Source organism: Benincasa hispida, chromosome 10, assembly GCF_009727055.1.
Source record: "Benincasa hispida cultivar B227 chromosome 10, ASM972705v1, whole genome shotgun sequence".
NCBI lineage: Eukaryota > Viridiplantae > Streptophyta > Magnoliopsida > Cucurbitales > Cucurbitaceae > Benincasa > Benincasa hispida.
The window spans coordinates 3,598,808-3,610,408 of NC_052358.1; the positions used below are offsets into that span (position 1 = coordinate 3,598,808).

General features: G+C 41.7%; 1 protein-coding gene across 1 annotated transcript; it reads left to right on the top strand.

The window, feature by feature from the left end:
* Positions 1-5,715: 5,715 nt before the first annotated feature.
* On the top strand, positions 5,716-6,909 carry LOC120088230 (serine/arginine repetitive matrix protein 1-like). The gene has a single exon (XM_039045384.1). It carries the CDS (start codon positions 5,716-5,718, stop codon positions 6,907-6,909), a length of 1,194 nt encoding a protein of 397 aa, XP_038901312.1.
* Positions 6,910-11,601: the final 4,692 nt, after the last annotated feature.

Consider the following 11,601-nt stretch of genomic DNA (forward strand, 5'->3'; position numbering starts at 1 on the left):
GGTTGAGGCAATAGTTACTCAGACAGCAAGAAAGGGAAAGAGCAATGGCAGAAGAACAACAAAATCAGCAACTAGCACAGCAACTGACTCACGTTACACAGAACCCATATGGCAAACAATAACACATCCTATGAGAGAATACGCATCCCCTGTGCTATATGATTTCTCTCCAGGAATCATATATTCGACGGCTGATGGAACTAGGTTTGAAATGAAATCTGTTATGCTTCAAATGCTCCAGACTGCTGGGCAATTTGGGGGTAGTTGTGACGAAGATCCTCATGCCCATATGAAGCGTTTCCTGGAAACGTGCAATTCCTTTGTGATTCCTAGAATCACACCAGAGACAATCAGGCTCTTCTTGTTTCCCTATTCTTTGTGAGACGATGCAAAGCAATGGGTGAGTACATTAGAGCCTTGGGAAATCACCACATGGGAAAAGTTGGTGGAAAAGTTTATGCAAAAATACTTCTCACCTACCACCAACACGAGGAGGCATTGAGAAATCATGAACTTTGAACAGGAATAAACTTAGACCTTGAGCGCTACATGGGAGCTTTTCAAGGGCTTGGTCAAGAACTGCCCGAACCATGGACTACCTTTGACTATTTAGATGGAGACGTTTTATGGCGGACTAAACAGGGCGTCACAGATGGCAGCAAATGCAGCAGCAGCCAGAAGATTGATGGATAAATCCTATACTGAAGCTAAAGAAATGTTAGACCGCACTGCCAAACATAACATGGAGTGGGTAGATGACACATACGATGGAAGAAATGACAGGAGAAGAAGATCTCAATACACTAACTTTGTTGATGCCAACACGATAGCCACACTTTCCCCTTAATTAGCTACCATGACCAGCCTTCTACAGAACATAACGCTAGGTAACGCACCAAAATAGCAGAAGGTGAATCAAATGGAGGCGTTTGGGCAATCCATGGTAACCTGTGTGAGATGCGAAGATTTTCACTCATATGCTGAGTGTCCTCAAAACCCTCAGTCAGTATGTTTCATCAGAAATAACCCATTTTCTAATACTTATAACCCTGGATGGAGAAACCATCCGAATTTTTCTTAGACAGGAGGAAATCAGCAAGAGCACCACCCAGGCGCGAGCCATCAACAAAGGAATGGACAGCCGCCTGTCTTTCAACAAAGCATCAACAAACGCATCAACAGCCCTTCAATAGAGGTGGCCACGCATCGAGTTCTTGAACTCCGCTGGAAAACCTATTGAAGGAATACATAGCCAAGAACGACGCAATGCTGGAGAGCAAGGTGTCATGAATCAAAAACTAGAAATCTAGGTGGGGCAAATTGCAAGCGAGTTAAAAAGTAGGTAGCCAGGCGTTCTACCTAGCAATACAGAGACACCTGGGGATAATAACGGAAAAGAGCAATGTCACGCAGTGACGCTGCGGAGTGGAAGAACCCTTGCAGAAAGAAAGATGAATCCAAGAAACAATAGTCCTTCGAAAGAACGCATTACATGTTCAACGGATTAGGAAGAGAGAACACCAGAAAATACAAGCCATTCGGAAACCAGCACATCTAGCGTTGGAAAGCAGGAGGTGCCTCTGAACGCACCATTTCCCAGGTGTCTGATGAAGAAGAATGATGAACATCAGTTCAAGCGCTTTCTCGAGCTCCTAAAGTAGCTGCACATCAACATTCCACTCATAGAAGCTTTGGAGCAGATGCCAACGTACGTGAAGTTTTTGAAGGACATTTTGATAAAAAAGAGAAAAGTCAATGAGAAAAAAGTAATAGCACTAACGCAGGAATGCAATACATTAGTAAGCAACAAGTTACCAAAGGACCCACGGAGCTTCATAGTTCCGTGTTCAATTGGAGGATTAGATGTGGGTCATGCGTTGTGCGACCTAGGAGCGAGCATTAATCTCATGCCCCTTTCAGTTTTTAAGAAATTGAGGATTGGCGAGGCACAAACTACTTCTGTCACCCTTTAACTCACTGACAGCACAATTAAGTACCCGGAAGGAAAGATTAAAGATGTTTTGGTGAAGGTTGACAATCTCATATTCCCAGCAGACTTCATTATTCTGGATTATGAAGCAGATAGGGAGGTTCCAATCATCCTTGGACGCCCTTTCTTGGCTAATGGGAAAGTTCTAATTGACGTGCATAAAGGTGAGCTAACCATGATGATTTTAATGAAGAGGTGAAATTTAATATGCTCAACGCATTAAAATTCTCAAACAGTGATGATTTTCAGCTAAACAATATTGAATTGACTGAAGAAAAGACTCGAATATGTGAAGTTCTCGCATTGGGAACCTTGAAGGAATCCGAGCCGCCAAGTCTGAGTGAATGGTAGACAAAACCAACGCGTCCTTCACTCGAAAAACCACCTGAACTCGAATTAAAACAGTTACCCGGACATTTGAAATACGCTTTTCTTGGAACTAATAATACATTGCCTGTTATCATTTCCGCTAATCTCATAAAGCCTAATGAAGATTCACTCTTATAGATGTTGAAGAAACATAAATGTGCAATAGGGTGGATGCTTGCAGATATTCGTGGAATAAGTCCATCCTATTGTATACACAAAATTAGGTTGGAGTAAGGGAAGACGAGGTCAATCGAGCCTCAGAGAAGGCTTAACCCCATTATGAAAGAAGTGGTCAAAAAGGAGATTATGAAATGGCTGGACGCGGGAGTTATTTATTCGATATCCAACAGCAGTTGGATTAGTCCAGTTCAATGCGTTCCCAAGAAAGCGGGAATGACCGTGATAGTAAACAGTAACATTGACCACTTTCCTCTTCCTTTCATCGATCAGATGCTTGATAGACTTGAAGGTAAAGAGTTTTATTGTTTTCTCGATGGTTATTCTGGTTACAACCAAATTTTAATAGACCCGGAAGATCAAGAGAAGACCACGTTCACTTGTCCCTTTGGCACTTTCGCATTCAGATGCATGCCCAATGGGCTATGCAATGCTCCAGGGACATTTCAATGCTGTATGATGGCCATTTTCTCTGACTTCCTAGAGAAGACTGTGGAAGTCTTCATGGACGACTTTTCAGTCTTTGAAGACTCATTCCAGTCATGCCTGGATAACTTAGAAGCCGTCCTCACCCGGTGTGAGGAAACAAACTTAGTACTGAATTGGGAAAAATGTCAGTTCATGGTGACAGAAGGAATTGTTTTGAGGCATAAAGTATCCAAGGCTGGCTTGGAAGTTGATGGAGCCAAGATTGATGTAATAGTAAAACTTCCACCACCAGCGAATGTCAAAACGCTAAGAAGCTTTCTAGGACATGCCGGCTTCTATAGACAGTTTGTCAGAAGCTTTTCTCAGATTGCGCGACCTCTGAGCGCATTATTGGAGGTGAATCGGCCCTATGTTTTTAATGAAGACTGCACTGACGCGTTCGAAACCTTGAAGTATGCATTGACAACAACCCCAGTGTTAATAGCACCAGACTGGACGCAGGGTTCATTCTTACGTGTGACGCAAGTGATGTCGCAGTGGGAACTATGTTAAGGTAGAAGAGAGGAAACTTGATACATCCCATCTCCTATGCGTCCAAAACATTAAACGACTCTCAGGAACACTATACAACTACTGAGAAAGAGATGTTGGCTGTAGTATTCAGTATTGAAAAATTTCGTTCTTACTTAGTTGGTGCATCAGCCACCATATATACCGACCACTCAGCCATCAAGTTCCTGATGAGCAAGAAGGACGCAAAGCCAAGACTGATAAAATGGGTTCGACTACTACAGGAATTTGACATTGACATCCAAGACAGAAACGGAACAAAAAATTAGGTGGCTGACCACCTATCCAGGCTTGAAAATCAAGAAATGCAAGTCCAAGAAAACGACATCAAGGACGCATTCCCTGATGAGAGCCTGTTTAGAATTGAAGGCAGGGAACCTTGGTATGCTAATATAGTTAATTACTTGACCACCAAGCAATTCCCTAAAAACTTTAATTCCCAGCAGAAGAAATGGCTAGTCCATGACAGTAAGTTTTATTTCTGGGACGAACCATTCCTATACAAACAAGGCCCAGACTCTATACTGTGTCGATGCGTCACAGGTGAGGACACACAACACATCCTGTCCAAGTGTCATAATTCTCCTTATGGTGGGCATTTTAGTAGGCAAAGGACCACAGCGAAAGTCCTTCAATGTGGTTACTTTTGGCTCATCCTTTTTAAGGACGCATGAGAGTTTGTTCAAAATTGTGACCCCTGCCAATGCACAGGGAATATTTCTTCAAGGGACGCAATGCCCTTGAAGAATATTCTTAAAGTGGAGTTGTTTGATGTCTGAGGCATAGATTTTATGGGCCTGTTTCCTCTGTCTTGTGGTCAGGAATATATCCTATTGGCTGTAGACTGTATCTAAGTGGGTAGAGGCAGTAGCCTTTGCCAGAAATGATGCTTCTACTGTATCTAAATTTCTTATCAGGAATATTTTCACATGGTATGGAACGCCAAGAGCTCTGATAAGCGATGAAGGTACGCATTTTATCAATCGCATCGTTTCAAAATTACTTGCAAAATATAATGTCAGGCACAAGATTGCTACCACCTACCACCCTCAGACAATCGGTCAAGTAGAAATTTCAAATCGAGAAATCAAATCAATTATGGAAAAAGCAATCAGCACAATGTGGAAAGATTGGGTGCAGAGGTTGGATAAAGCACTCTGGGCCTACAGAACTGCATACAAAATGCCTATAGGTATGTCTCCTTACTCACTTATATTTGGTAAAGCATGTCATCTTCCTGTAGAGTTGGAGCATAAGGAATTTTGGGCAGTAAAGAAGTTGAACATGAATACGGATGCGGTGGGCATTCAATGCAAGCTTCAACTCAACGAGCACGAAGAATGGCGAATGAACGCATATGAAAACAACAAGATCTATAAGGAAAAGACAAAGCGTTAGCACGACCAACGCATCAGCAAGAAGGTACTTGTTGTTGGTCAGAAAGTTTTATTGTTCAACTCACGTTTGCGTCTGTTTTTAGGGAAATTGAAATCTAGATGGTCTGGGCCCTTCATAATTAAAACGATCTTTCCCTACGGTACAATGGAATTAATGCGAGAAGATGGCACTGATGCGTTCAAAGTAAACAGCCAAAGGGTTAAGCTGTACTTTGAAGACGAAGTGGAACGCCAAAAGTCATCTCTTGCGCTACACGAGACAAGTTGAAGCTCGTGTCAAGGCATCTCTGCGGTTATAACGCCACATCTTCCAGGGATGCCTCTCTCAACCTTATTCTTTTGCATTCTGTATTTTAAATTATGTTTGAATTTGTTAGTTTAGCTATTTGAAGGTTTTAAGTTGATTTTTTTGCTTTTACAAAATTTGGAAATTTGATTGTTTTTCTTTTAGAAAAGTTGTGTATAATTAAAACTGAAACATCGGACGCGTTAGACACAAGTCTAACGTTGGGGGAAGTTGAAGGGACGAGTCTCGAAAACACAAAACACTCGAGTGTTTTGGCTAAACGAGGTGACCCTTCCACTTTGCATTAATTGCAGACGTTAGGCGCCGCCTGATGTCAGCCATGATCATCCTCTCCCCCCTACAAAAACCTCATTTGAACTAAACTATTTCTTCTTCTCCTTCACTGCGCCTACGAACCTCCATTTCTTTAGAAACCTTAGAACCTTAGATACACCAAACCTCCATTTTCCTCTCTCGCTCAGCATCTCCGGTGAACAATGTCGTCCGACTCAGATTCTCAGAACCAAAGCTACAGCTTAGGCAATGATTCGTCGGTAAGTTCCTTCTCCTCCTCTTCATTTTTGAGTTCACCACCACCTAGCCCTAGGAAATCAACCTCCGTCCCTAACCAATCAAAAGCCTCTTATGGCGACGCTACCTCTTCTCAGCGTCTGGCCGCCTCTACATCTCCTTCCACCTCCATGAAAGCTTTGGCCAAGAGCTCTAAGAAACCTGTAAACCCTCCGGCCAAAACTTCTTTGCCTAGGGCTAAAACCCCACAAAAATCCAAGTCTGCCCCTAAACCAAGGGTAAAGACACTAGCCAAGACTAGGACCCGTCCGTCATCTATGGCCGCGTCCAAACCTTATACTAAGCCTGCCCCACCACCATTTATCCTGAACATAACCTTGGTAGGTGCAACGCATGAACCTCTTCCTATCTATGCCCATACCGCACCATCTCTAGCGGTGCATCCACCTCCCCCTCTATCCATTGAACCGTTAGCCATAATTTACCCGGTGGAATCAGACATGTCTAACCAGCCATCACCTTCACCTATCCTAATATCCTCTCCGGGGAAACCTCACAGCCCTATGGGCACCCCGCCATTCACTCCACCTATCCCAGCCTCTGACAGTCCTGGATCAGAGCATAACCTTGAAAACTTGGTAGAGTTAGCAAGATGTGATGAAGAGGAAGTATTTGGAGCTATTCTAGCATCGCTCAACCAAGAGCAAGAAGCAACTCAAGTGATGCATTTAGATCCACCAAACGCATCCCTCGAGTTGGATGAAACAGAAAGATATGCAGCGATGCTAGACGAAGAGATGGAAAATGAAGAAAGGGAAGAGAATGAAGGAAGAGAAGAAGAACGTAGAGAAAGGAGAGTTGGCCCTGACGCATCGCAACCATGCCCATCTAATGCGAATGAAGGGCCTATAAATCAAAGAGAGTATCAAGGAAAAGAAGGTTGGAGGAAGAAGAAGAAGAAGAAGTTGCACCCAGACCTGAGGGTGCAACGCGTGAAAAAAGGCACAACGCTTTGGAAAATGATTGGAAGAAAATGCGCCGCGAGACAAGGGCGAAGGAAAAACAATCTCCAAAAGGAGTTGGACAATGAGTTAATAGAGTTGGCTAAAGAGGCAAGAGAACACGCGGCAGGGAAATGCGGTAACGGAGGCGTTACCTAATAGAACCACGAGAAGGAAGCGTCAATTTAGTGACATATTAGTAGAGAAAGGCTTCTTCCCTGAACGCCACCCATTGCCAATCTATATCACAGAAACCATCAACGCACTAGGGTGGAATCAATTCTACGTTGGGCACGATCAGATCTGGCCCAACCTTGTCCATGCGTTCTACAACAGCGAATTCGATATGGAAAAGAACACCGCCTTCGTGGAAGGGGTGTTAGTGCGCTTCTCGGCAGACAAGATAAATGAAGTGTTCAACTTGAAAAGTAATCCTGATACAGAAGGAAACTGTATCTTAGAGCAACCAATGCCTGGTCAATTGGAAGATGCGTTCAAGACAGTGGCCAAACCTGGAAGTAAGTGGCAGACATCAAGGAATGGATCAAAGATGCTTGCTTCCAGGAATCTGTACCCAGATGCTAACATGTGGTATTATTTAACAAACGCAGCATCATGCCTACAACGCATGATGAAACGTTATCTAGAGAACACGTCCTGGCCACTTACGGCATAATGCAATGCATCCCGTTGGATATTGGGAGGATTATACAGGACCAAATCAAGGCCATCAAGAACAAGCCTCGAGGGCAACTATATTTTCCATGGCTGATCTGCGCGTTATGCGAACCCGGGGGCATCCCTCTGGGGGATGAATATGAAAAAGTCGATGGTCTGATAGACATAAAGGCAGTAAGGCATCTCCTTCAAGGATCACAACATCAACCAGCCTTACCTGCCAAAGAAGTGGCACGTAGACCTCGACCAACAAAACGCACCCCCAAGAAAAGACGTGTCATGGTAGTTGAACACAGCGATGAAGCTTCAGAGAATGAAGAATGTGAAGCTGAGCCAGAAGCTTTGGCTGAAGAAGCGCAACCTGCACTTAAATTTTTCCATGACTCATCAATAGCCCAGCCAGAAGGGAGTCCTGAGCAGACATAGCAGGAACCCATATTCATAGATCAGAACCTCCTTCACTCCATTCCTTCGCCCCAACAAAGTCCAATCCAAAATTTTGTGCCACCTCCAGTGATCTTTGAGCCAACTGGTTAGGGTCTAGTAACACAGTAGCATTTGAAGACCCAGTTGGACGAGAAGAACCAGAACCCCAACGAAGCATAGACTTGGAGGAGTTGAAAAAATTCATTAGTGATCAATTCCGAACAATTGGCCACATCAATCGAAGATCTTCAACAACAAAACCGGGTATTAAGGGATTACTTGAGGCAACAGACAAGACGCAAGCAAGACTAATTTGTCTACACAATGTAGTATATCAATCAGGTCTTGGTGGGTATATTTTCCTTTCCTCCGTTACCAGCCCATCTCAGAAATCCCTTGTGCTTCATGGACGAGAACCCCGAAGAAGAACGCAGAGATGATGTGCCAGCACAGTAGAACCTTGGGGTGTTGGGTTAAAATTATTTTTTAATTTTAGTTTAGTTGTCCTTTTGCATCTTTTTGTTGTGTTTATGAAATCTGTGTTAAAATATGAAAAACGAATGAGAAGTTATTATCACTTTGATCCTTGTGTTTGTCCTTGGCATACTTTATTTTTGTTCTTTGATTATTTTCTAAGTCTTGTGCTTAACTTAACCTCAATGATATAAACTATATGAGCTCATAAGCATAAGATAAGCGTTAGGAAAATAAACAAGGCTTGAACTTCTCTTAAAAAGGTTAAGTTTACTTTCTAACGCATGTAAGCTTGAAGTCTTAAACTCCTTTCAATTTCTCAAAGCCTTTTAAAACTTTGTTTCTCTTTTAGCAATGAGGATATAGCTCATCTCCAAATTTGGGGATGAAGGAAATCTGAGCATAGATGCGTCAATGTATACATCATAAAGAAAAAGGGAAACAAAATAAGAAGAATTTTGAATGCAGCTCCTCTGTCATTACTTCAAAAGAAAAAATTTCAAATGACATGAGCTTAATTAGAACAGGCACTTAGCCGTAGTTGGATGCCCGCATGATACCCGTGGGGGTAAGCCAAAACGAAGTTAAGTATCCTAGACCAATGCGTCCCATAAAACTCCTCTATCTAGTCTGAAGAAAAAAACTATACTTTGAAAAAGGAATGAATATTAGATATGAGTTTAGTTGTAAAGGGTTCTCACCCGTAGTTGGATGCTCGCATGACACCCATGGGGGCAAGCCAAAATGAAAGTGGGATACCTAGAGCAACGCATGGGTAAACAAGTACACAATCGATTTCTTTTTATCTAGCATTTGTTTTTTTAAAAGAAATAGCATCTAACGCATTGCTGGTTTAGAAAAAATTGAAATGTTTTGAGAAATGAAAGGAGTTGCGATGAGAAGCCTACCGCATCGGAAACTAAATATTAGTCCTTTTAAGAAAAGCGTCAATCTAAGTTATATTTTCCTAACTCTTATTTTAGCTTTGAGACTAATATGATGAGAGGTGAAATTTGCACATCTAAGGCAGAGGAGATAACAAAGAATTATTTTAGAATGCTTGAGGACAAGCATTGTTCAAATTAAGGGGTGGTTGATAACTTGTAAAAATACATATTATCTTTGCTCTTAAGTTAGAACAATTAAGGTTCTTAATGATAAACTCTCCTCATTATTAATAGAAATGCATGGATTTACTTAAACAATAGCAATTTCATGTAAAAGAAGTTTATCACTAAAAATCGCAGCGTTAATGCACTACTTTGCTGGATTTCAACGCAAGAACTGACAATAACACATTAGACAAGTGTCGCAGGAAACACACTAACACATGAGCCATGCATCGGAGGGAATTCAACGCATAGAAGATTCATTGCTCTGAGGTAATTATGTCACATCACCACTTACAAGCATGGGCACTTGCAACAGGTGGCGTCTGAAAAGCTTCCAGCAGCAGGCGGCATCTGAAAAGCTTTCAGTAGCAGCCGGCGTCTAAAAAGCTTCCAGAGTTCATGCGGCCAACCAGGACATGGAGTTTAATGCTGACCAGGGCATGGACTTAAATGCAGCCCATCCTCCAAGTGGACGAGACCAACGCCTATAAATACTTGAAGATTCTCCAGAGGTTTAAGACAATTAGAAGCTCCATACTCTCTGTAAATTTGTAGACTTAGTTTTAGTTTGTACAAGTTGTGCCGAGGTGTAAGACGATCGAAGAAGCTAAGAACCAACACCACCGCCGGCCAGGGAGTGGGGAAAGTTATTCTTGAGAAAGATACTCTGTCCTCGGCTTTTTAAAGTGATTGTACACAACAAGATTGAGCCAAAGAACTACAAGAGGTTGTATTCTTTGGCTTGACACAGTTTCTCTCTTAATATCATTTTCATTTCATTTTTATTGAATATAGTTCTTTGTAAAGACTCATTGATCCTTTATAAAATTCATATATTTGATCATCACTTCTGCTATTGTTTATCTTCTATATGTTGAAAGCATTAGTACTTCATGCATAATTATGTTCCAACGCCTAAACCAACTTGACAACTTGATGAAAGCTTCTTTACTTATTTGTTCGAAAGAATAGCTAAGCCGCTTTAAGTAGAATGCCTAGTATAGCTAGAGATAGACTTAATGGTGTTTCTTGCATTCTAAGTTAGACGCATGCACCCTAGAGATAGGCTTGTATGTTATTTGCATTGAGAAATGTTGAATGATGTCTAACACATGAATAGAAAGATAAGCAACCCATCCCATGTCATCCACATTACATCAGTTGTGTGCAATTATCTTTAACCGGCATGTCCACCTACTTAAATTCCATTTTCACATGATCCTTCATTTTCCACTCAACTCTTTTGTATTGTCTTGCACAGGCATGATATGTTAGTATAAATAATACATCTTTCACATTTATTTAGGAAAAACCTCCTACTGCAAGTACAACGCATAATCTGTGTTAGTGAAATTGAATCCCAGTGATCGACCCTGGACTTGCCAGGAACCTAGATTAGATTTATACTTGGGTTTAATCTAAGAAAACTTGAAAGTTATTATAAGGAGTTGTGTGTCTTCTGTGCATAATACTAATGCCACAACGCGTTGCATTCATTCAAATGCATCAAGGCAGAATGCATCACTTAGACTTTATTCTTCCAATCTGTTTTACTTTATACACTTCTAAAGCATCTCACGGTAGCAAGCGAACGATCATCATTGAATTCGTAGGGTCGGTTCGCTTTTAATAATGCATTTAGAGGTTGCGTAATTTGAGAAAATCCTTTAACGAACCTTCGGTAGAAGCCAGCATGTCCTAGAAAAGTTCGTAGAGCTTTTACATTTAATGATGGTGGAAGTTTAGCTATGACATCTATCTTGGCCTCATCAACTTCCAACCTAGCTTTAGATACCTTGTGGCCTAAAACAATGCCTTCAGTCACCATAAAGTGACATTTTTCCCAATTCAGCACAAGATTTATTTCCTTGCATCGAGCGAGGACGACCTCCAAGTTATCCAAGCATGATTGGAATGAGTCTCCAAAGACTGAAAAATCGTCCATAAAAACTTCAACGGTCTTTTCCAAGAAGTCAGAGAAAATTTCCATCATGCACCTTTGGAATATTCCAGGTGCGTTGCATAGCCCAAAGGGCATGCCCCTGAACGTGAACGTTCCAAAGGGGCAAGTGAATATTGTCTTTTTCTGATCTTCTAGGTCAATTAAAATTTGGTTATAGCCAGAGTATCTATCAAGGAAACTATAAAATTCTTTTCCAGC